The sequence below is a fragment of the Chrysemys picta genome, chromosome 2, assembly GCF_011386835.1.
Source record: "Chrysemys picta bellii isolate R12L10 chromosome 2, ASM1138683v2, whole genome shotgun sequence".
NCBI lineage: Eukaryota > Metazoa > Chordata > Testudines > Emydidae > Chrysemys > Chrysemys picta.
In genome coordinates, this window is record NC_088792.1 from 222734869 (window position 1) to 222762060 (window position 27192).

Here is a 27192-nt window from a genome sequence, read left to right on the forward strand (position 1 = left end):
TTGTCAAGCCTGACCTTAAAAACCTCTAAGGAAGGAGATTCCACCACCTCCCTAGGTAACCCATTCCAGTGCTTCACCACGCTCCTAGTGAAAAAGTTTTTCCTAATATCCAACCTAAACCACCACCGCATCTTGAGACCATTACTCCTTGTTCTGTCATCTGGTACCATTGAGAACAGTCTAGATCCATCCTCTTTGGAACTCCCTTTCAGGCAGTTGAAAGCAGCTATCAAATCCCCCCTCATTCTTCTCTTCTGCAGACTAAATAATCCCAGTTCCCTCAGCCTCTCATAAGCCATGTGCTCTAGCCCCCTAATCATTTTGTTATCCTCCGCTGGATTCTTTCCAATTTTTCCACATCCTTCTTGTAGTGTGGGGCCCAAAACTGGACACAGTACTCCATATGAGGCCTCACCAATGTCGAATAGAGGGGAATGATCACATCCCTCGATCTGCTGGCAATGCCCCTACTTATACAGCCCAAAACGCCGTTAGTCTTATTGGCAACAAGGGCACACTGTCAACTCATATCCAGCTTCTCGTCCACTGTAACCCCTAGGTCCTTTTCTGCAGAACTGCTGCCTAGCCATTTGGTCCCTAGTCTGTAGCAGTGCATGGCATTCTTCCGTCCTAAGTGCAGGACTCTGCACTTGTCCTTGTTGAACCTCGTCAGATTTCTTTTGGCCCAATCCTCTAATTTGTCTAGGTCCCTCTGTATCCGATCCCTACCCTCCAGCGTATCTACCACTCCGCCCAGTTTAGTGTCATCTGCAAATTTGCTGAGGGTGAGCCCACACCATCCTCCAGATCATTAATGAAGATATTGAACTAAACCGGCCCCAGGACTAACCCTTGGGGCACTCCACTTGATACCGGCTGCCAACTAGACATGGAGCCATTGATCACGACCCGTTGTGCCCGATGATCTAGCCAGCTTTCTATCCACCTTATAGTCCATTCATCCAGCCTATACCTCTTTAACTTGCTGGCAAGAATACTGTGGGAGACCATATCAAAATCTTTGCTAAAGTCACTGCTTTCCCCTCATCCACATAGCCAGTTACCTAATTGCCTTCTATGAGGCGATAAGTCAGGTATGACTTGGCCATGGCGAATCCATGCTGACTGTTCCTGATCACTTTCCTCTCCTCTAAGTGCTTCAAAATTGATTCCTTGAGGACCTGCTCCATGATTTTTCCAGGGACTGAGGTGAGGCTGACTGGTCTGTAGTTTCCCGGATCCTCCTCCTTCCTTTTTTAAAGATGGGCACTACATTAGCCTTTTTCCAGTCATCCAGGACCTCCCCCGATCGCTGTGAGTTTTCAAAGATAATGGCCAATGGCTCTGCAATCACATCCACCAACTTCTTTAGCACCCTCGATGCAGCGCATCCGGCCCCATGCACTTGTGCTCGTTCAGCTTTTCTAAGTAGTCCTGAACCACTTCTTTCTCCCCAGAGGGCTGGTCACCTTCTCCCCATGCTGTGCTGCCCAGTGCAGTAGACTGGGAGCTGACCTTGTTCATGAAGATAGAGGCAAAAAAAGCATTGAGTACATTAGCTTTTTCCACATCCTGTCACTAAGTTGCCTCCCTCATTCAGTAAGGGGCCCACACTTTCAGTGACTTTCTTCTTCTTGCTAACATACCTGAAGAAACCCATCTTGTTACTCTTAACATCCCTTGCTAGCTGCAACTCCAAGTGTGATTTGGCCTTCCTGATTTCACTCCTGCATGCCTGAGCAATATTTATACACACCTCCCTGGTCATTTGTCCAGTCTTCCACTTCTTGTAAGCTTCTTTTTTGTGTTTAAGATCAGCAAGGATTTCACTGTTAAGCCAAGCTGGTCACCTGCCAGATTTACTATTCTTACTACACATTGGGATGGTTTGTTCCTGCAACCTCAATAAGGATTCTTTAAAATACATCCAGCAATCCTGGACTCCTTTCCTCCTCATGTTATTCTCCCAGGGGATCCTGCCCATCAGGTCCCTGAGGGAGTCAAAGTCTGCTTTTCTGAAGTCCAGGGTCCGTATTCTGCTGCTCTCCTTTCTTCCTTGTGTCAGGATCCTGAACTCTGACCATCTCATGGTCACTGCCTCCCAGGTTCTCATCCACTTTTGCTTCCCCTACTAATTCTCCCCGGTTTGTAAGCAGCAGGTCAAGAAGAGCTCTGCCCCTAGTTGGTTCCTCCAGCACTTGCACCAGGAAATTGTCCCCTACACTTTCCAAAAACTTCCTGGATTGTCTGTGCACCGCTGTATTGCTCTCCCAGCAGATATCAGGGTGATTGAAATCTCCAATGAGAACCAGGACCTGTGATCTAGTAACTTCTGTTAGTTGTCGGAATAAAGTCTCATCCACCTCATCCCCCTGGTCTGGTGGTCTATAGCAGACTCCCACCACCACATCACCTTTGCTCACACTTCTAAACTTAATCCAGAGACTCTCAGGTTTTTCTGCAGTTTCATACTGGAGCTCTGAGTAGTCATACTCCTCTCTTACATACAATGCAACTCCCCCACCTTTTCTCCCCTGCCTGTCCTTCCTGAACAGTTTATATCCATCCATGACAGTACTCCAGTCATGTGAGTTATCCCACCATGTCTCTGTTATTCCAATCACATCACAGTTCCTTGACTGTGCCAGGACTTCCAGTTCTCCCTGCTTGTTTCCCAAGCTTCTCGCATTTGTGTATAGGCACTTACGATAACTCGCTGACCGTTCCGCTTTCTCAGTATGAGACAGGATCAGAAGATCTAATAATCCAGTTTCCTCATCAACTAGAGAAATAAATTAGGTATATACACATTTTTAAAAGCCATCACCACTAAGACTATCAATAATGGGGAAGTTGGTTGTAATTCTGCTCTCAGAAGTCAGTAGTATTCCAACAAAGTTCTTGCTCTTAGCTTCCTAAAGCAAGACTAATGAAGTTTCCACAGCTCTTAGATTTGACTCCCAGGAGTCATTAGAACCTGGCAGATTCCAAGTCAGGCCACTCATCACAGAGTCTGAATATCCCACTCTGCATGTTACCATTCATTCCCTTGAGTGCACATGAGGCAAAGGTCCCGAAGTAAACCCATACAAGAAGAAAACAGTATAAAAATAAGCCCCAAGGGGGGAGAAAAATAAATGTAAGGTGTAAACATAGGAACACCTTTAAAATGAATTCCCCACTTCTCCCTTTCCCCCACCCCATGTAACTTTTAGGATTGGTTATAGTCTGAGCCTGTTTTAAAATTGATACAGTCAGGGTTAAAGTTTGGTGAATAATAGAGACTGACTGATGTTTTAGGAGGCCACAACATTAACAGGTTACAAAGAGATACTCACATCACTGGTTGAGACTGTTCCTGTTTCAATAGCACCCATGGTACCACGAAGTTTCTAGTGCAAGAACAAAAACTGTTAGCTTTTCTTGTTAAGTCAATTATATTGCTATTACAATAACTTTATGAAAATCAGGATTGTCCCTTAGCCCCACAGTACAATTTCCACTATTTTGTCCAGGCCAGTTGAGTGTCCCAAATGTCACTGTCCTCCACTACTTTCATTCAGAGACTATTCTACAGATGACCAGATCTGTTGGAAAGTCCTTTCACATATGACAAAACTGTATCTAGCTAAGTCCATTTCTAGTGGGGGGGGGGGGGAAATCACACTAATTCTACCCTCACAAATCAAGACTACACTAACTGGCAAATAGCGAAGCATCTTCTCACAATCCAATGTTTTGGATTATCCCTGTTTACACAAAGGTGGCAAGAACAACAACAGAACAATGATACCCAAGTGGTCCAGGACAGTGTTATGAGATACACTGAAGCGCATTTTCTCCTTTGAGTTTGTGTACATAACACGGTTAGTCTCAGAATGGTGTAAGCAGAAAGACTATAACCCTGCCTTGGATAATATCAATAAATGACAGTGAAACTGCTTGAAACTTCAGGAAGCAAAACTAAGTTTAACCCACACACCTTCTGGGTGTGGTGTTCTGTCCCAGCTACTGGCACCAAAACCACTTAGAGACAGTTAAATGAGTCTGCTCTACAGCCTTAGCTAACAGCCAGTTGGCTTTTAGCTCATGCACTAAGCTCCAGAGGTCCCATGCTCAATCCCGCCTCAACTGGGAAGTCTCTGAAGCTCAGGACATGTTTCCTTCGCTAGGGGAAGTATGTAACCCACACATCTCCTGGGTATGGTGTTCTGTCCCATCGGGGGGCAGGGGAAGAGAGAGAGAGAGATTAATAAATTTGCTCAACAGCCAGTTGGCTTTTGGCTCACACACTAAGCTCCAGAGGTCCCAGGTTCGATCCCACCCGCCAACAACCAGGGTCTGTCGGTGTTACATAACAGTCCAAAAGAATCCAATGTGAAGCTATATATTGGCTAATGGCACTGAAGTATAATTTTGACATAATTCAAAGTATTTTCCCTGCCTAGAAGAGAGTCAGGATTACTTCCAGACATCACAAAATACATTTCAAAATTTAAAAAGGTGTATTTATAACAATGTTCTTTATATTTCAAACTCAACTGCAAGTGATCTAAAAACACTTGAATCAATTTGAAGATATCAAGGCACAGCACTGAGTTTTTAAAAATAAAGTCACGCTTTTTAAGATTCTTACTTTTATAGAAACCATATGGTCTTCTTCAAAAGGTCCTTCGTTTCCAAAAATATTTCTGAGTAAAGTTCGGTCAGAAAGCCTACTGAACTGAGTCCCACAATTTATTAGAATTCAGTTTCACTCCAACACACCATTATTAGAGAATGACAAACTGTTTTTGTAAACAACCTTACACAAAAGTAACACCACCCATATGAAACAGCAAAGAAACATGGTTTTGCTTCTGAAGAAGAAGTCATTCTTACTATACTAGAAATATTGTCACATGCCAATATTGCTCAAACATTTATGCATTTTTAGGTGGCTTCACAGTTTCGGATGTTTCAGACTAAGTGGGGAACAGTTCAGGGGAGAACATTTTTTTTTAAATGGACTCTTCAATCTAGCAGAGAAAGGTATAGCACACTCCAGTGGCTGGAACTTGAAGTCAGATAAAGTCCGACTGGAAATAAGGCATAAATTTTCAACAGAGAAAGTAATTAACCATTGGAACAATTTACCAACAGTTGTGGTAGGTTTTCTATCACTGGCAATTTTTAAATCAAGATGGGCTATTTTTCTAAAAGATCTGCTCTAGGAATTATTTTTGGGAAGTTCCATGGCCTATGTTGTACAGGAGATCAGATTAAATGTTCATGATGATCCCTTCTGGCCTTGGAATCTATGAATGTTCCTTAGAGTGCAGTTACACTCCAGAAAGCAACAAGAAAAGGAGTTCTGTATTCATTTGCTATAGATGATTTCCAAAACTGTTCAGCATAGAAGTCAAGACATGATTTTTCCCCCCCGAGTGCAAGCCCTCCAAAACAAAAAATATGGGATCTGAAATAAAAGGATTATGTTCTCTCACACAATCATCAGGAGTCAGCATCTTTGTTATTAAATATAAAAAGCAAAATGGAATGCAGTTTGCTCTCTCATAGCTGTGCAGACTTTGTGGAGACGGCACTTTTCAATCAATCACGAAAATAGATATGCTGAATGAGAATGTGCTTGTTTCCCCTCCCCAAAAAATCCTCCTTTTCTTATTCTAGCTGGAATTGAATATACTTTCAAGTACTGTATATGTGAAGTTATAGTATCTCTTACTTTAGAAAGCAAGTCTAAGGATTTGAGAGTTAATCGTAACTGGTAATTACTGAAATCTAAAGCTTTTTTCTTTAAACAAATAATGCATATTTTGTTAATACAGTTACACATTTACACTTTATATACCTTTGTAGGGAAGTTTAAAAATGTAAGCCTTTTAAGAGTGCATTCTAATTTTTTGTTTAAGTTTAGTTTTTTTACCTGTGAACTAAGTTGAGTTTTAATCCAGTTGAAGTAATAATTCAGATCACTGCCTTCCATCAGCTCTTTTCCCCAGGCAGCCAATTTGGCAATAATTCTTGCTGCCTGAAAAAGAATTTGGTAAATAGAACTTCAGTTGCAAGTGATCAAAGATTGAATGGAGAAAAAAATACTGCTGTATGCTTTGGAAACCAATTTCAGGGAAAATATTGCTACTTACACAAATACTGCTGCTTTATACATTTTTCAAAGCAAAGCCTTATAGTTTGATTTATTTATACCTAATATTTGTCCTTCAGCTTTTTCTGTTGGCTCTGCCCCTCATTAGTATGCAGAAGCAGTGTACACAGATCAGAGGTTATAAAAGAAAAGAAAAATCTAAGACAGCGTTGTTGCAGTCTAGGGCTTGGTCCTGCAACTGGCTCCTTTCAGAGGCAGGTTTCTGCCAACACAAAGCCAGTTGCAGGATCTGGTCCTAATTGGGTATTTAACATTCATTAATGTCAATTTGCTTAATTTTAAATATTTAATGCTCACAAATATCAATACACAAAGCAACTTTAAATAAGTACATGCACCCGTACTGAAGCAATAAATATACACCTCTACCCGGATATAATGCTGTCCTCGGGAGCCAAAAAATCTTACCGTGTTATAGGTGAAACCGCGTTATATCAAACTTGCTTTGATCCACGGGAGTGCACAGTCCCGCCCCGCCCCCCCGGAGCGCTGCTTTACCACGTTATATCCGAATTCATGTTATATCAGGTCACATTATATCGGAGTAGAGATGTAGTTTCCAGAAGAAAGATGAATTTTATTTATATATTTATTTTTGCCTTTAAAAGGACAGGAAAACCACAGGGGAAATGAGATGGAATCTTCTGAGGAGGAAATGGTACAACACAGAAAACAGGTTTTCATAAGGAGTTCTTCACGATGCCTATGACATGTGAGAAACATACAAACTGGATCCATTTTCTATGCCTACAGTCTTCCCAAGACAATTTATATGCATTCAAGGAATTTTTTGAGGAAAACTGTCAAATTATGCAGCAGGACTTCTACATTCTGCAGTACTCCAATGCAGCAGACAAGAGAACCTATAATAACCTCAACTTTTACATACAATATATTGAAGTGAGTAATAAAATTACTGCCCTTAAGGTTTGAAAGGGTGCTAGAAAATTTTATACTCAAACGCATAATTACAGAGGGATCATTGGCTGGTGGATATTTTCTAGTAACTAAACAGATTTCTTTAAAGAAAACTGTTTTTACCACAGATATTTCCTGATCAATGAGACAGGCATGATAATTCAGAACAAAGAACAATAGTTCCACATAACACTATTTTGATTCCCAGGAAAAGCAGCATGTATTTTGTAACAAATGGTCATGCAAAATTTGTTGCGTGATAAAACTGGTTTGCCTGACTTGTAAAAGAATAGCCTTTTACCACAAAAGGAATCATTTAAGTTTTATGAATCTGCAAACTCCAAAAAGAAAATAGGTTTCTATTTTTACCACAGCATCTTTGGAGATAAACGCATTTAAAGCTTACCATGTGCACAGTGAAGAGATCTTGGCGGTTCAACATAGGCAGAAAGTAGGACCATGCAGTGTTCTTACCACGTTTTGCATAGTCAAAGAAAATACTAACACGCTGATGCTTTTCCTGCAAAGGGAGGGGGAGGGAAGGAGAAGCTCGTCAGTATTTCAGTCACAATTTTATGTTATTTTTTCATTACATTGTCTTATATTCTCATGAGGTACATTATGAGAGATACATTTCCTGTGTCAATCCCTCTCATTTTAACTACTACCACATACCATTGTTGGATATCCAAAGTGCTGAAACCCAGACTTTAACCACTATTCCATGCTGGTTCCCCATCAACTCCTAAGAGACCGATTCCTCTCTCACACTCCCAGTTATACTGCAGTTTATGCAGTGTCTGCTTAAAAAAAAAACATGCTTCTTTCTGGCTCAGACATTCAGAATGAAAGATTACATAGCTACTGTGAAGGGCCACATTTTCAGAGGGTTGCAACTCTACCTCTACTTCAGCTTAATAAACTCTGGGCATTAACTTTTTTAAACATTATTTCTTGCACACACAAATGACAGGATTTGTGTGTGTATATTTGCACACTGGTTTGCACTTTCAAGTGTCTGTACATGCACAGGAATGTTTTACGTGGCCTTGAAAGTCTATCCTGAAGACTTCAGTTGATGCTTATCTCCAAATGCAAGTCCCATAAGAGGAATTGGAGTTGTACAACAACACTAGCCACAGTTTTGTTTTTAATGCTAGTTTCAAACTGAGATTTAGTGAGCATATTACACATATATTTAAATTAATGGAGATGTCCTATCTCCTAGAACTGGAAGGGACCTTGAAAGGTCATGGAGTCCAGCCCCCTACCTTCACTAGCAGGATCAAGTACTGATTTTGCCCCAGATCCCTAAGTGGCCCCCTCAAGGATTGAACTAACAACCCTGGGTTTAGCAGGCCAATGTTCAAACCACTGAGCTATCCCTCTCCCCAGAGATAAAACTGAATGCCAGTTTTCCCTCTAAGTTATTCTGTATTATAGTTTGTAAATTACACAGATGGATACCAGCATGATTAATATGGAACTAAAGTTTATGAGAACTGTACACCATAGTCCCCAAATAATCTCAACATTTTCATCTAACTTTCTTAAAATCAAATCATTCAGATTGGGATAGATTATGTACAGTAACTTCCTACCTATGTGTAGCTTAGGAACATGAAATACACAAGATAGTAAAATCCAATGTTTTTATGTGCTTCTCAAGAAAGCTTTCTATGAAAGAAGCTTCCCAGTTTAAAGAGATCATGAGAAGTTGTGCATTTTGTTTTCCTACAATCAAATGAGAGTTAGCATCCAAAGAAATATTCTTGACAGATGCAAAGATTTCAACACCATTGTGTGAACGCTGTGCTGCCATCTTTAACAACAGCTAACATGAGCCTGCAATGCTAATGTTTGCCTTATTCCCCTTCTCCCTCCCCCAAACCCACTCCAGAGAGTTGTTAACCAAATCTTTTTGCATTTCTTTTCAAGTCTTCAGACTGATACAGGCAGCACAGCTGAATCGGGTGATCAGCATTTCTTCCCTTGGCATCAATATCATGTTCTACTTCAAGAACTAGATTTCAAAGACTGTGTTTAACACCAGTTATTGACAGCAGAGGTGTAAAACAGTGATAGCAAATTGTTCCCAGCTCTCTACAATAGAGCACCAATAAGAATGCAACAATGCTCCTTTAGGATGCGGGTAGCAGAAGAACAGAGAAAAAAGAATCTGAAGAACATCTTACGGTCAAGGAACTAAAGGAATAAAATTGGAGCCACTGATGGGCTGAGAGACAAGATGAGGTATATGAAGGCTAAAATATCAGAAGAGCAGAGGAAAACCTCTCTACTTTTAAAATCACAAGCCCATCAAGAAAGAGAATCACTGTTAGTGCCTACAAAATCAATACTCTAAGTTATAGAATAAGACTATCATACGCCCAGAGACTATACCAAAGTTAAAAATCCTGCTCTGACGTTCTGGTAGCTTTGCACTCTCTCCAGAAATCTCTGGTCCTCCAAGTGTACTTGCACTCTAGACCAGTAGAAGTTGACAGACAGAACTGTTTGGGCTTTAAATAAAAAAAAGACAGCTATGACTCTCTCTCCGAATGGTGGCAGAGTTATATGACATAGCAGTCCTTGGAAGAGCTGTATTTCCTTCCTTTCACCCTAAACAGATGCAAGGTATAATTTCAACAACTAGAGCAGGATAATTACTTCCCGTGTCTTAAATACGACACTCCTGTTAATATACTCCAGAATTATACTAGCCTTTTTCACAACTGCATCATAATGCTTACTCATTCAATTTGTGATCCACTCTACCCCCCAGATCCTTTTCAGAAGTACTGCTGCCTAACCAGTTAATCCCCATTTTGTAATTTCACATTTGAGTTTTCCTTCCTATGTGCAGTACTTTGCATTTATATTTATTGAATTTCATCTTGTTAAATTCAGATCAATTCTCCAATTTACCAAGATCCTTCTGACTTCTAATCCTGTCCTCCAAAATATTTGCAACCCCTCCCAGCATGATATCACCTGCAAATTTTATAAGCACACTATTCTATTATCCAAGTCTAGATCATCATATTGGTTCCCTTTGGCTTTTAAAAAAAAAAAAAATACCTATAATGAGTCAAGACCTTGTCAGAAGCCAGATAGAGAAACAAGATCACTCAACTGTCAAGGAAAAAGGGAATATAATTTGTTACAAGTTTCTTAACAGACCTTAATCCTACCACTTCAGAAAAAGAGTAGAAATTTTAGTAAACTACAGCAGTACACTTAAGCCGGAGATGGAAGCCTCAGTTTGATATCCATCAAAACTGAAGAATATCATGTTGTGATCAAACATTTGGAGATTAAAAATAAAGACAGGCGTTTACAAGCTTCAAAAATATTAAAATGGAGAAAAAACAGGACTAAACATTTGAAATTCCATTGCACTTTTCACAAATTGTCATACTTGGGTATTTAATTTGATTTAAACACACAAACCCGTAGCCAAGATATTTTAACACACTTTATTTCTTAACATCAACATGATGGCTCAATACTAGAACCAATTAGAAAACTGGTTTCCCTCCCACCCCAGAAAATGTTGACCCCCTCCCAAAAAAATCATTTTCAACGTTTTCAATGGAAATTTGATTTTTATCAAAAAGCAAATTTTTAGATGAAAAATTGGAGTTTTTGATGAAAAGCCAAAATGTTCAGCGGAAAGCAGAAACTTCACAAAATGCTTTATTTCATCACAAACCCAATTTTACATCAAAAAGTAATTCTAACAGAAACTTTTTGACCCACTCCACTCAACTATATTCTTAATTCTCTTAAATAATTCAAATGAACACACAGTAAAAGGGATGATTCCCAGAGTGTTAAACATATTTAGGCTACAGAACAGGTTTAATGCAGAGTTACTCTACCATATAGCTCAGAGGCCCTTTAATATGTTGGAATAGTAAGTATATTGTTTCGCTTTCCTACAGTTCATTTGCCTAAAAAATGCTTTGCTTTAAAAAAGAACGGATACTTTCATACATAATGACTATGTGGAAAGCACTCAGATACTATAGTGATAGGGTTTCAGATTGGCATCTGAAATAAATACTATGATTAATATATTAGAGGTAGATTGGTACAATATGCTTATAAATAAGTTAGGTGCTTGAAAAGCAATACCAAATGACTCCCCAAGTCAGCAATACTGTATATTTTCTGTGGTTCCCAACCAAACCCTATCTACTGATGGACAAGCAATATCTTAGTGTTCATATGCTTGGAATATTTCCACTGCTCTGGTTAACAATCATGCTGTTATGAGGACATCGTGGATTGCTTCTGAATTTACTTCCAGCTTGTTCATACATTTTGATCCTGGCTAGCTGTATAGGCTGAGTCCTACTGATGTTTAATTCAGAATTAACAAAATGGTTTTTTTTAAGCTACTATACCACATTGTCAAGACAACTAGCTGTATTTTAATGACACACGGTTTCATTATGTATATTGTCCTGTTTGTCACTTGATACAAACTTTACTGTTCCAAAATGAAAAGTGGATAAAATTCCAAAGACAGCGACACGCAGTGTTTCAATGTTTATACTGTCAGCCTGACTAAGATGGATCTTGCACCTGCTTGCAAAATGTGGCCAAACTTAGGCCTTGTCTAAAAACAAAACTGCACAAATTTAAATTAAATTCATTAGGGGTTTGCATGGATGGTGTACGGTAAATAAGGTTGGAGCCACTAATTAAATGAGGAGGATAAAGATATTCAACAGCTGCCTCATTCCCAGAGCAGCATCCATTCTGTGTACTAAGTGTAGCTGGGTCCAATGTGATCGTGTTGATGCATTATGATACTTTGAGTCTTTAAGTACATGAAGGGGCCAAGCTAAGATTGCCTGTGAAATCTTAATTCTGGCATTTCCCAACTTCTGAGTGCTTGACTTTGCAACCTAAATATACATTATTTGAATACAGTATTACATACATACACAAAGATCAAAATTAGATCAAGAGACACCCAAGTATCAAAGAGGAAGACTTAAATATGAAATAGGTTATTGACCTACTTGCAGCATATCATCAATCATAGTTAGGATGTACTGAACTGTCTGCTCCTTGGAGATATGAGTCATCAAGTTTATGAATGTTTTAGCACACTACAAAATAAAATACATTCAAATTAATATTAGCAATTGTTTTATAAAATGCAGTAGAATCTCAATAATTCACATTTTGGCTTTATGTAAATTTTAAGCATCCTAATGGCTTATTCATCTACAATATAATATGAATACATTTGACATTACAATGAAATACTTTTGCCATTCTGTTCATTACCTTTTACAAATTGTTCTATGGCATTCAATGGAAACGGTGAGAAGTAACTAGCGGGAGTTAGCAAGGTTCCTCAACGTGATTTGTCAAAAGATTAATGAGTCAGAATTAGAATCTCTCCTTCAATGTTTCTTTTAAGAAAAAGAAAATTTACAAGACATGGGCAAATTTAGTGACAGATGCTGAAGGGATTGCAAGTTTCTCTCTATCAGTGGTGCAGGACCAGCACTTGGAAAGCTTATCTGGCCTGCCCATATGTTTCTGACTGGAAGATAGATACAAGTTGGACCTTAAGAATTATTCCAACTGCTTTCCTCCCCCTGGCACAATTTAATCATGATATGTTTTCAGCAGCAGATTTCACGAACTGCTTGAGTTAGAGATTCATGCTTTATCTTACTTGAAAAGAAAATGAGAGCAAGCATATGGAGAGTACGGGGAAAGCTGTTGAGGAGAAGCTAGAAAGAGTCACAAAAACTTACCACTACTCTTTACATTCTATGTAACTTTCAAGCTACTTTATTTCAAACTATGCTGTGTCATCAGTTTAGTGTACCACCTTGGACAGCTACACTGTCACTATACAAACAATGCATATTATATGTAGCTATTTAAATAGTGTATGCATTAGTTACATTTTAAAATGCAAATTCCATTTATTTGAGTTTAAGTTGTACCAAAATGCACCCAACCATATCAGAAAAACAATACCTAAAAAGTGGTATCCAAGAGCACAATAAATGTGTGTGAAACTTCCCAGCTTCTTTTGATCTCATTCCAGCTGAACACATTTAAAAATTAAGAGGTCTGTTAAAATAATGGTTAAGTTCCACCTCATAAAAATTCATTTACAATATAACTGTCTGAAGCCCTGCTAAAACTTGCTAAATAGCATAACAGCAAAATACATACTTCCAACATTTAATTAGAGATAGTATGGCAAGAGCAACCCCTGCCCTCCCCCCCAACCCACCCCACCCCACAAAAAATTAAAAAAGGAAGCTGGGTTACCTGACTGCCTTCCGCTTGCAGCAATTCTTGTTTTTCTTCTGGGCTCCTCTTCTGCTCAAATCTTTGAATAAATTCACAGTCTTCACCTGAAATCATCTGTCCTCTGAAAAACAAAATACGAAGCCATAGGAACTTTTTGTATCTGTGTTATTTCAGGCCTTATTTCTTTCAAGATGCTATTTGACATGAGAGGCACTCTTCCTTTATTAAAGTCATAATAAACTTAGTCCTATCATGACTGCGTGAGGCACTCCTATTCTGCTGAGAGCCTCATGTGCAAAGGAATGAATAATTTAATAGGGAATAGGGCAGGGGTCTGCAACCTTTCAGAAGCGGTGCGTGTGTCGAGTCTTCATTTATTCACTCTAATTTAAGATTTCATGTGCCAGTAATACAGTTTTTAGAAGGTCTCTTTCTATAAGTCTATAATATATAGCTAAACTATTGTTGTATGTAAAGTAAATAAGATTTTTTAAATGTTTAAGAAGCTTCATTTAAAATTAAATTAAAATGCAGAGCCCCCCAGACCAGTGGCCAAGACCCAGGCAGTGTGAGTGCCACTGAAAAATCAGCTCGAGTGACGCCTTTGGCATGCATGCCATAGGTTGCCTACCCCTGGAATAGGGAATAATTTAAAGATGCAATTCTGTGTCTCTTGACTACTCAACAGCATCACCTCAGTCATCCTTAGATTTCCTCCAACCCGTGGAAGCACATAAGGAATCATTTGAGAGATGCAGTACTGGCTATATACATACCTCGAGTACATGCTGAAAACAAGATCGGCAACACAACTATAATCCAGTTGAAAAAACATGTGCAAATACAAAACTTGTTAGTCTTATTTTATGAAATAAGAAGTTTTAATGCCAAAAATGAAGTGTGAGGGAACAGGAAATTTTTTTCGAAGTAAAGTTCTGGTTTCTAGGTCAGATTTTTACTTTTTCAAAACTGTTAACACACACTTGTGGTTTTAATCAGTTGATATGTGGTATTTAGAAGATGGTGACTATACCAATCTGACTTGACTTCTAACTGGGTTTGTGGGGTTGAAAAGGAATTTCCCCCCAGATCAGATTGGCAGTTTTTCACCTTCCTCTACAGCCTGTGGATGCAAGTCACTTGCCAGGATTAGCTAAGTAGATCTTACTAATCATTTCCCTGCCATTTCAGGGGCCTTGGTGCATCTTGTTTCCTCAATCTCTGCCAATGGCACGTTGTAGTTAGTGTCCTGTGAGCTATAATACTTTGTCTCCTGTCAGTTGGTTAACATGTGGGTGCTGGGCCACCACAGAAGGTCAGAACAGAATTGGATGTAGTGGTCCCTTCTAGCCTTAAACTATGACCCAATGGACAGGTAAAGGATGGAAGGGGGGGGGGGGACTTGAGCTAGTGTGTTCCACAGCTACTTCCTTTATCCATCCAAATCTGTAGTTGAAAGTCTGTTGTAGCTAAACATTAGCAACTGTAAAGAACATTAAGATAATTAAAGAGCCACCATTGGTGATATTTCCATTTATCAAACTGAGCTACAGGACTGGCAGAATCTTCTACTTATAACAATGCAAAAGTTATTCCCACACCTGATAATGAGCAGGATAAGGCAGCAGAAACAACACTTATTGTCTAGGTATAGTAAGGAAAATTATGTAGTCAAAGGAAGATGAAAATCCACAGCATTAATACTTGCCAAATATCACAGGTTAACACACAAAGGGACCAAGTTACAGAGGCTGAAGCTCTTCAGAGAAGTGGAGAATTGTGCATAAAGCCATCCAATGCCAAAATTAAACAGACTGGAAGTATAACATATTACTACTTCTTGTTTCAGTTTTTCCAGCATTTTTAACTTTTTACATTTCCACTGAGTCAAAGGTCTTTTCCACCTGCCAAAGCCACACAGAACAAGTTCTTCTAGTCAGCCTTTTCCACAATCTGAGTCACTGCCTGCAGGTGGTCCATGATTAAAAATTGAGTAAAAACTCTGCCAGTTCTCAGGGCAGATTCAAGTGCAGTAATCCCTGTAGCGTGTTCACCAGGATTAGTGAAGTACAGAAAATGGAAGATCTGTAATACAACATGTTTATGCTTTTCCCTCTTCTGAATTAAATACCACTGTTACTTGGCCCATCCCAAAGTATCTCTGTCACAGGGTGACTGGCCCCTTTAAGGGGAGATGGGGCCAGCCACACCTGTGCCATAATTGGATAGCTGCTTCCTGGTGTGAGAGGGTGGGACTAAGGAGGGCCATGTGACAGCTTAATGGACACCTGGGGCCTTATAAAATGATAGAGTGAGATCAATCTGCAGTAGAACCACAGGGAATGGAGCAGGCTGCCGTGGAAGGCCCTGGCACAAGGGTCTGTAGGGCATTGGGTATTTCAGGCTAATCAGCCCAACGGTCCAGAGCTTTATACCACAACAGGGAAGGAGTCAAGAAGCAAAGCTCAGAAGGGGCTGAGCACAATACAGAAGGGGGACTAGCCTGGGAGATGAGTGCTCTATCGCAGAGCCAGAAAGACTCTCACAGACAGTGAGAAAGGGGTTGGGAACAGGGACAGAGAGTTGGGCTGAAGTTAATTCACAAAAAGGCAGAAGAACCTTCTCATCTGCTGTGACTACAGTTGGACTTTTGCTACCCCGGAAGAAGTTAAAATTGTGTTTGTGACTTGGCCGGTGGGCTAGGCCACATCATGACAGACTGGCATGGGGAGAGCTGAGGAGACCCATCTCAGGACAGGAAACTCAGGAAGGGTGTGCCAGCAGCTCCACACTTGACCAACAGGGGATGCTACAGGGCAGCCTGGCCCCAAAACCACCTCCCCGTTTTCACACTTATGTGAAGTTGCTACACTATATGTGGGGCACTACCAAATTCACGGTCCATTTTGGCCAATTTCACAGTCATAGGATTTTTAAAATAATAAATTTCATGTTTTCAGCTATTTAAATCTGAAATTTCATGGTGTTGTAACTGTAGGGGTCCTGACCCAAAAGCGGGTAGTGAGGGTGTCACAAGTTTATTGAAGAAGTGTTGTGGTACTGCCACCCTTACTTCTGTGCTGCTGTTGGCAGCGGCACTGCCTTCAGAGCTGGGAGGCTGGAGAGTGGCAGCTGTTGGCAGCACCACCGCCAGCAGCAGCGCAGAAGTAAGGGTGGCGTGGTATGGTATTGCTACCTTTACTTCTGTGCTGTTGCCTTCAGAGCTGGGCCCTCAGCTAGCAGCCACCACTCTCCGGCCACCCAGCTCTGAAGGCAGTGCACAAGGGTGGCAATACCACGACCCCCACTACAATAACCTTGCAACCCCTCTGCAACCCCCTTTGGGGTCAGGACCCCCAGTTGAGAAATGCTGGTCTCCCCTGTGACACCTGTATACTATAGGGTAAAAGTACACAAAAGACCAGATTTCACAGTCCGTGATGCGTTTTTCACGGCTGTGAATTTGGTAGGGCCCTAGCTATATGATAATACTTAACTGGCAAAACATTACCGGGTACAGTTTATAAGCTTATACAAAAAGTGAGTTGAAATTGGTCCTCAAGGACCATATCAAATCATATTTTTGACAATCTAGCCAGGCTTCCCTAATTTTAGAAAGATTTCTAAGAACTCACTAGTTGAGGAGTCTTAAGGTTTATACTCAAATTAGGTTGCTAGAGGTCTGCAATCAAATACAGCTTCTGTATTCTTAAAAAGGACACTGATCAACCAGTTATGGCTTAAAAAACAGTGTTCTAAAAATATGGAGCTGCATTCCAAAGGGTCCAATGCAGCTTAGTGATGTATGATTTTTGTCCTTCCCTCCCTCCCTAAGAAAGTTGGATCCAGAAGACCCAGTGTTTGTATTTAGTAGTAAGCATCAATGTAAACCTGTGTATATGCATGCCAAGATGGACTATGGGGGAAAATGAGGGAGACTAAATTACCACTTCGCCCCCACAGTAGGAGGAACATCACAATGATGTTCTCCTGATGATCTCTTCTAATCTGCGGGTGGGGAGCATTCCCCTGCACACAAGTGTATCAAGATTTCATTTTTATTTCAAGAGATAATTTTGGATTTTTAATATAACCAGATTTTCCAGGAACAGGAATACAGAATGAAGCCCTTGTTGTATTTTGTATTCTATTTTTGTATGCTTTGACATGTGAAGATTTTGTTGTTCAACATTTTGTTCTTAACACTGCCTCATAACAAGCCATTTCTCAGCATGCATAGGGGCCAACTCACCGCTACCAAAAAGATTTATAAAGCCAAGTCTCATTGGTCCCTTAAGACAGTGGCTTCTGGCAAGATGGAGGTAATTTTTATAACACAGCCCATGGAGACTGTGAAGCCCCCAGGGATTAACAAACCTGTACAGTTTTAGTCAGCCAAGAGATTGACATGAGAGAACAATAATCAATCAGCATTGGTGAAACTAGAAAATTCCATACAATCTAAAAAGTAATCAGAAAATATCCACTTCATTGTTTTTAGAACACTTCATACTAACATAACACTTGTCATCTTCAAAGAACATTACAAACGTTAAATAAGATTTAAGAAGAGCCCTTGATTACAACTTTAGAGTTTGAGAAAGCAGTGCAAAAATAAGGCATGTGAGTTTATTAAAAAAAAAAAAAAAAAAACGGTAAAAGTTTATCAACTGTCAAAAAAAAGCTTTCAAACAAATAAAGCTCTCTACTTTGATCTAACATTAAAGCTCAAGGAAATCAAAGGCAAAGGAAGACATTCCCTGGAAAAAAGGAAGAATTGAGGTTTAATATTTGTTTATTTATAAGTGCCAGTCTGAGCAGACATTTGTAGCACAGAGTTGTATAAAAGAAGTTTGACAGTTTAGTAAACAATTCATTAATATTTCATCAGAGACTTTGGGAATCTGAATAATGCCTTACCAATGTCAAAAATGCCACCTCCCAATCACTTCATTTTAAAATTAAAATGACTACTTATCTAATAACCCCAAGGAGTCTCATGAATACCAATGTAAAAGCCATACAACCATGGAAGAAAAACCCAATCCTCCCCTTTGGTGCCAGTGGTCAAGATTTTTCCCCATTATTAATATGCTGAGGTTTACCAATTCTTTACAATTAAAGGTTTAAGGTAACCACAGTCTCCCCATTTCATAACACTCTTTTTACCCCCCCGCAAAATTATTCAATTGTACTGTTACTAAGACACAGTCAATAAAGCATTGTCCTGCAACCAAGAATGCAGCACAATGAGCTAGAGTGCATTTTGTTCAAGAAGTGCCAGATCTCACATATGCCAAGTCACCGTGTACCTTTTCTAGTGCTAGACAGCAAGTCAAATTCTTCACACTCAAAAAGGAAATAGTTTCACCAGATAGATTCAGATAAATTGATAGATTGTCTGGTTTTAAGATTAAATTAGATAAGTTTATGGAGGGAATGGTTTAATGGTAAAACATATTAGCTGAGGAATACCGAGCAATAGCAGGTAAATAATATAATGGCTAACAAGGGTCAGGCTGGAGACTCTTCCCTACATGCTCGGGGTCTTACTGATCGCCATATTTGGGGTCGGGAAGGAATTTTCCTCCAGGGTAGATTGGCTGAGGCCCTGGAGGTTTTTCGCCTTCCTCCGCAGCATGGGGCAGGGATGGCTAGCAGGAGGGTTCTCTGCCAATTGAAGTCACCAAGACACAGGATTTGGGGACTTCATCAGCAGAGTCAAGGGAAGGGTAGGGACGGTTTTGTGGCCTGCAGCATGCAGGGGGTCAGACCAGATGATCATAATGGTCCCTTCTGACCTTAAAGTCTATGAGTCTATGAGATTCTCAATTCTAAGGCCAAAAGACCATTGTGATTATCTGATGCACCTGTAAAGCTTTACATTGGTAAGTCATTTGATTGTTAAATAGTTTTCCCATGTGATGTTACAGACTAATGTTATGTTCCCTTTAAGTATGAGCCACTCACACTGCTGCCCATTAATCGTACTACAACTCTGCCACTTATCCCATGGAACAAATTACTTTTTTTTTTTTAAAGTCAAAATAAAGTCAATACTTCATTCGCACCCTGGATATGAGGCAGGCATTAGTAACTGCTATTATAGGACTGAAGAAGGCAGATGATGTTGGTTATTGTTCTATATAATTCTTAAGCAACAAGTGTTTGTAAGAGAGCATTTATAAAAAGCTCTTTGTCAGAGTAGTTGATACAGACACTTGTGATTAGTTTGGTTTTTCCATCATGCATTCCTCATGATAACTGTAGTTCCTGTTTTGTTCACATGACACAGCAAAGTGAAACTGGCTTTCTGTTTTAAACAGAATATTAGACACTTCTATTAATTACTATTGGTACCACCCCATACTCACTTTATCAGCATGTCAAGATGCAAAATTTTTACCCAAGTGCCCTTGGCATGTGATGCTTTATGACAGTATTAGGGGACACTTATATTATCTGATTGCTTGACTGGTTTAATAATCATATTCAAGTTTATATAGAGGGAATGGCTTCTGTGCAATTGTACCAGCACAAACTGCACCAAGCAGAAAAAAAAATCTCTAAAAATGTTTTAAAGGCAAGAAATTATAAAAACATTGACATACGATTTGATTTTAGTCAATTTCAAAAAATTAAAGCTGACAGTATCTCTTTACAAATGAAATCCACAACCACCAAGAATGTAAATACCCCTTTTTAAAACACTTGGCGATCCTCGGAAGGCAAAGTGTGAACTATTATGCAACACACAACTCACTCAAACATCAAGTGTTCTTATATGTTTGCATCCTACAGTATAGTACTGTAGTTTTCTAAATGCAAGAGCATGGATTCTGAGAAGGGTATCTACTGGTTCCAATAGAGCAGCAGTTCTCAAACTGTGGGTTGAGACCGCAAATTGGGTCACGACCCCATTTTAGTGGGGTCGCCAGGGCTGGCTTAGACTTGCAGGGGCCCGGGGTTGAAGCCCGAGCCTCACTGCCTGGAGCTGGAGCTGAAGCCGAAGCCCGAGGGCTTCAGCCCTGGGCAGCAGGGCTCAGGTTACAGACCCCCCTCCTGGGGCTGAAGCCCTTGAGCTACAGCTTCCCCCACACACACACACACCCACCCACAGTGGTAGGGCTCGGGCTTTGGCCCTCCCACCCAGGGCAGTGAGTCTCAGGCGGGCTCAAGCTTCAGTCCCCCTCTTCCCCCCCCCCCCCCCCCCTTCTGGGGTCATGTTGTAATTTTTGTTGTCAGAAGGGGGAGGGGGGTGCAATGACGTTTGAGAACCCCTGCAGTAGAAGACTATTTTACCGTTTTTGAAAGTCTCCTTCAGGAAAGGGAAACCTGGCTTCCCTCAAGTGAAATATTCTGATTTTACAGTGCAGCAGCATGAAGACAATGTTTTCTACAGTCTATACACAAAATTAAGTGTAAACTACTACACAAAGGCTGTTAGTTTTTTTGTTTTGTTAAGACTATTGACCCTAGTTAGAATTACACCCAAAACTAGGTAAACGGATGTTTCGGTATTAAAATAATGAATTCTCAGTTCAATTAATTTGCAAAACTGACAATATAGTCAATGACAAATGCAGAAAATATTTTCAGTTATAATGATACTACCTAAATATTTTAAGTTCTTGCAGACATGCTACACACTCTGAAATCAAACACTGCCAGTAAACACAGCTACATGTTTTGTGTAATTTTACTTTTTGTTTACATGCATAACATTCAGAGGCAGGATAAACAATACACTAGTTAGACTTAGACTAAACTGACCCTGTACTAGAGAACTCAGGACCTAGATACTGGCATATACTAGAATTTGAGCAACTGTGAGCAAGCAACTTTACTCCAGCAGTGCAGAATGGGCAGAGGTGAACTTTGGAAGACACCTCTCCTGTGTGCTTTAAAACCACTGATTTAATGTAATTTTAAAACAGCTCATAAAATATAACTAACAGCATATATACCACTTATAAAACCACAAATAAATAAAATGGCACCTCGAGAAAACTGAACATAAAATCTTATCCAATCTAGGGCCAAAACCAGAAGACCTGATTTGAGACAGGCCTCCATTTTTGAGGGCACATGAAATGTGCTAACAGTTTTATCTATGGACTGTCAGCACAGCATCTCAGATAATCTTAACTCTCAGAATGGAGCATGAAAGAGGCGCTCTCTAAAATAATCAGGATCAACCCACATAGGTCAATCACCACTTTGAACTGCATCAAAAAATAAATCAAATGCAAATGTTATCTGTATTATCATAGCACACAGGAGCCCCAGTCATGAACCAGGACCCCACTGTTCTAAGCGCAGTACAGTCCCCAACACGTGTTGTCGACCAAGCACTAGTGCACTATGCTTCATTCTAGAAACATCACTAAGTAAATGGGCAGTTGCATTCTGCGCTAGCAAACATTCCCAAATGGTCCAAAAGTATAGCTCCATCTTGACTGAACATGTTGAAGTAATCTAATATGGAAATAGCGGAGGCATGGACTAACTATGGCAAGGGCCATACACATCAGGAAAAGTCACAAATTTTCATTCCTCCAGGAGCTGCCAAGGATAACAAGGTTCAGCATCTTGAGAACAAAAGGCAGGCATACTCTCTCAATAAAGGGACCATACCACCTTTCTGCCATCTTCTCATGATGGTCTCCCATCGTTCTAGCATCATAGAAACTTAGAGATGGAAGGGACCTCGTGGACATAGTCCCATCCCCACTAATGCTGACACAGTACCAATCATACCTAGACCTTTGCTGGCATGCGTTTGTCTAACCTGTTCCTAAAAACCTCCAATGACAGGGATCCCTCCACCTCTCGTGGAAGCCTATTCCAGAGCTTAGTAGCCTTATAGTTAGAAAGGTTTTCCTAGCATCTAGCTTAAATCTCTCTTGTACAGATTAAGTTGATTACTTCTTGTCCTAGCTTCAATGGACATGGAGAATATTTCATCACTGTCCTCACTATACCAGCCCTTTTGAAGACTATTATTAGGTCAACCCTCAGCTTTCTTTTCTCAAGACTAAGCATGCCTAAATTGTTCAACTTTTCCTCATATAGAAGGTTTAGAAAACCTGACCTCTTTTTTGCTTCTCTACTCTGGGTTCTCCTCAGTTTGCCCACATCTTTCCTAAAGTGTGGTGCGCACCACTGGACTCCAGTGGGGGCCTCACCAGTGCCAAGTAGAGTGGAACAATTAACTCCTGTATCTAACAAACACCACTCAAGTTAATATACCCCAGAACGATATTAGCTTGTTTTGCAACTGCATCACACTGTTAGTTTGTATTCATTTTGTGATCCACTACAACTCCCAGATCATTTTCTGCTGTACTATCGCCTAGCCAATTAGTCCCCATTTTGCAATTGTGCATTTGACCTTTTCCTTCCTAACTGCAATACTTTGCACTTGTCTTTACTGAATTTCAGACCAGTTCTCCCACTCGTAAGGTTCTTCTTAATTCTAACCATGTTCTCCAAAGTGCTTGCAAGCATTCCCAGCTAAGTGTCACCCGCAAATTTTATAAGCATTATCAAAGTCTTTAATGAAAATATTGAATTGTATTGGACCCAAAACAGACCCCTGCAGAACTCCACTATATACACTCTCCCAATTTGACAGTGAACCATTGAAAAGTACTTTTTAGGTCAGGTTTTTCAACCAATTATGCACCCACCTTATAGTAATTTCAGCTAGACCACATTTCCCTAGTTTATTTATAAGACTATCACGTGGAAGACTGTCAAAAGCTTTACTAAAAAATCAAGATAAATCACGTACACTGCTTCCCCCCCATCCACTGCAGTAACCCTGTCAAAGAACAAAATTAAGTTGGTTTGGCATGGATTTGGCTATTGCTTATCACCCTCTTATCCTCTAGTTGTTTTCAAATTGATTGTTCAATAATTTGTTCCAGTATCTTCTCATGTATCAAAGTTTGTCTGACTGGTCTATAATTCCCTGGGTCCTCTTTTTAAAGATAGATACTATGTTTGCCCTTCTTCAGTCCTCTGGGACCTCACCCATCCTCTATGAATTCTCAAAGACAATTGCTAACGGTTCCAACATCACGTCAGCTAAATCCCTAAGCACTCAAGGGTGAATTTTGCCAGGCCTTGCCAACTTAAATACATCTATATTATCTAAATATTCTTTAACCTGTTCTGGCTTGTGTTCCTTCCTTCTTGTTAATATTAATTGTGTTAAGCATCTGGTCACAATTTTTTACTTTTTTTGTGTGAAGAATTCTAGGATAGTTAAGCCTGCTCGGACACTTCTTATGAAATAAGAGTGGCTTTGTTCAGTTTAGCTTACACCCCTTCCAAAGCAACGCAAGCTAAACCTAACAAACCCATTCTTATTCCATAGTAAAAGTGTCCACACAAGCAGTTATACCAGTATAACTATACCAGTTTAAATTCACTACTTTCCCAGGTAGACAAACCCTCAGGCATAGAGAGATGAAGTGTTCACACTCCCACTTCAATTAGATTAATTAGACATTAAGGCCTGGTCTATGGGCTGGGAGCTGCAGGGGTTCCCGCAACCTCCATGACTTCAGCCCATGGCAACCAGGAGCTGCATGGGGTCCCCACCAGAGGCAGCAGGGGTACCCTGCAGCTCCCTGCCCTTGCAGGTGGTGGGGGACCCTGCAGCTGCTGACCACTGCAGGCTGAAGTCACAGAGGTCGCTGGAAGTCACAGATTCCGTGACTTCCACAACCTCCAGGACTAAATCGTAGCCTTAACTATAACCTAAAACTGATTCTGGAAAGGACTCTTTACAACTCTAAAGCTCACCATCTCTACTATGAAACTGACCTAAGAACTCTACTCATATCTGTACGTATAATGATTTTTTAATCAATACTCTCTCTCTTCTTTTTCTAATAAATTTTAGCTTAGTTAATAAGAATTGGCTGTAAGCATGTATTTGGGTAAGATCTAAGATATTCATTAACCCGGTGGGTAATGTGTCCGATCCTTTGGGATTGGTAGAACTTTTTATATGATGAACAAGATTTTCAGTAATCCTTATCATATTTGATTTGGCTGTCTGGGTGGGTGCTCAAGGCTGGGTTCCTTTAAGGGAACTGTATTTCTGGCTTCTGGGTAACCAGTAAGGTATTGTAGAAGCTGTTTTGTTGCTGGCTTGGTGAATCTAAGTATTAGAATAACTTGCAGTTTTGGGGATTGCCTGCCCCATGCTTTACAGTTTGCCCTAATTAAGCAACTTCAGCATGGCCCCCTGGGGACACCACACAAACTGGCAAAAAACCTCAATCTCAATGCTATTATACAGCAACTCCTCACTAAATGTTGTAGTTATGTTCCTGAAAAATGCTACTTTAAGCGAAATGATGTTAAGCAAATCCGATTTCCCCACAAGAATTAATGTAAATGGGGCAGAGGGGAGAGTTAGGTTCCAGGGAAAAAATTTTCACCAGACAAAAGACGTAAGTTTTAAACAAACAATTTAATACTGTACACAGCAATGATGATTGTGAAGCTTGGTTGAGGTGGTGGAGTCACAGGGTGCAAGAGGGTGGGCTATTTCCCAGGGAATGCTTTGCTGCTAAATGATGAACTAACACTCAGCTGAGCCCTCAATGGTGAGCACATTGTTGTTAGTGTAACTTCACATTCTACAAGGCAGCACCAATGGAGGGAGGAGACACAATATACGCATGGCAGTGGCTGCGAACATTCCCTGCGGAAACTGAACGTGATGATGAACCCACTCAAGCGCATCACTCCCTCCAGTTTCCAAAGTGGCGGGTGGGGAGGGGGGAGGTGTGTGTGTGTGCGTGAGACAGAGACGCACCCCGTGTGTGTGAGTGAGTGACATACACATCCCATGTGTGAGTGAGAGAGATGCACATTGCCCCTTTAAGTAAGCTGACCCCACTTTAAGTACACTGCCTTTTTAAGTAGATCAGCAAGTTGAGACCGCAGTTGCTGCCAGCAAGCTCCTCCAGCTCCCTCTGTCCTGAGCTCTGTTGTGTGCACCCCCCAGCTCTGCAGAGATAGGGTACAGGAGCGGAGGAAAGGGGACACCCTGACATCAGCACCCCTCTTCCCTCCCTCCCCCTGCACAGCAAGCAGGAGGCTCCCGGGAGCAGCTCCAAAGCAGATTGCAGGAGCAGCACATGATGGTGGGGGGAGGAACACCTGAACTGCCTGACAATTGATAGCCTGCTGGGCAGCTGCCACACAGGGAGCTGATGGGGGGTGGGGGGGAGGGGTGCCAGCCCAACCTGGTTCCAAGCCCCCACCAGCTAGCTCCAACGGGCTGCTCTTCCTGCAAGCAGTGGACAAAGCAGACGGCTGCCAAAAAACATTATAAGGGAGCATTGCGCATCGTTAAGCGAACATGTTCTCTACTAGATCAGAGATGTAACAATGAAACAAGGATAACTGGGACGTTAAGTGAGGAGTTACTGTACAGGCAAAACTCCGCTATTGCTAGTATAGCAAATTTGTTCAGGGGGGTTCAAGGGTTGGACTAAGCCATGCCAACAAAACTACAGTTTTGTCAGTATAAGCTGCATACACAATCGGAGTGATTTGCAAGTACAGTACACCTATACTGGCAAAGCACTCCTCATGTAAACCTGGCCTCAGTCCTGTGCTTTTCCTATTGGGCCATGCTTTTTGGGAGGAAACACTGTTCCAATGGTAGGTGGAATGTAATCAATTTTAGTAAACTTGTCTTCAAAACAATGTTTCTGAGGACCACTGTATTGAATTCAAAAAACAAAGTTCCTTTTCTTGAAATAAGTCCATAGGAAATTATCCCAGCTATTTCCATTCACTGTAGGTTTTTTCCACTTTCATAGTGTCATGATAGAATGACACTTCTCATGTTACACGTCATAATGGATATTCACAAGAATCCACAAGCTAGTAGAAAATGCAGCTGTCAATGATTCACGGTCAGTTTATACTTACTGGAGATATGACTGCCAGTTTACTTTGTTTGCCCGAACTTCAGCAGCTTTGGCAGCAATTATGTTTGTTGGGACAGCAGCATCCACAGCACCTCTGATATCCATTTTAATCCCGATTTAAAATCTGTTCAGAAATACATTATGAGTCAGATCTGAGACAAGTACAATAAATTAGGAACACAGACAGACTATGTGCCCAAGATTTCCAGCAGTTTTTAAAATGATTTTAGGTGTCCAATTTGGGACACCTTAAAGGAAATAGTTTTCACAGTGTGGGCACCACGTATTTTCTAAAAATAAGGCCTCTTTATGGAATCTCAAGTCTGGCATCCCCCTCCCCCCACCCAAAAAAAAAAAAAGCCTAGGAAACCACAGGTTGCTTTTGAAAATTTTGGCCTGTACTTTTAAATCATACATCTTCCTCTTCCATTAATTTTAAGTTACAATGAAAAAACTTTGTGCTCGTGCAATGATGTGAAAATATTTCATGGGATAAGGTATATACTAAAACTAATTTAAATATTAATTGATTGTCTGCTGTTTATGTTGCATAGAAATTTTCTCCAAAACCCATTCACAATGGAGGATAATTGTCAGAGGCTAAAGCATTTTTTACTACCTCTTTTAAGTAGTTCTTTAGCTAAATAAGAATATAAACTCTTCATGGGTGTAAGCTTTGGTTGTTGATAAAGGGATGATGTTTGGAGATGCATAGACCTCAATTCTGACAGTCACATCAAAGACAGCACTTGAAAGACTTACAAAAGCATAAACAGTGGGAAAACAAACCTATATACGAGTTACTTTCAAACAAATTGTATTTGACAAAAGTCTTCAACTCTTCCT

The 27192-nt window shown here is 40.4% G+C and overlaps 1 protein-coding gene across 4 annotated transcripts in view; it reads right to left on the reverse strand.

The window, feature by feature from the left end:
* The window catches only part of ATP6V1H (ATPase H+ transporting V1 subunit H), a 78872-nt gene that overhangs the window by 47701 nt on the left and 3979 nt on the right, over nt 1-27192 (reverse strand). For all 4 annotated transcript variants that reach the window (XM_042857018.2, XM_005301207.4, XM_065585554.1 and 1 more), the window contains exons 2-7: nt 26348-26470; nt 13400-13502; nt 12121-12210; nt 7491-7604; nt 5927-6031; nt 3339-3392 (exon numbers count right to left, since the gene is read on the reverse strand). In XM_042857018.2, coding sequence (XP_042712952.2) covers nt 3339-3392; nt 5927-6031; nt 7491-7604; nt 12121-12210; nt 13400-13502; nt 26348-26451 — 570 coding nt within the window. In that variant the 5' untranslated portion in view covers nt 26452-26470. The remainder of the gene's footprint in view (nt 1-3338; nt 3393-5926; nt 6032-7490; nt 7605-12120; nt 12211-13399; nt 13503-26347; nt 26471-27192) is intronic.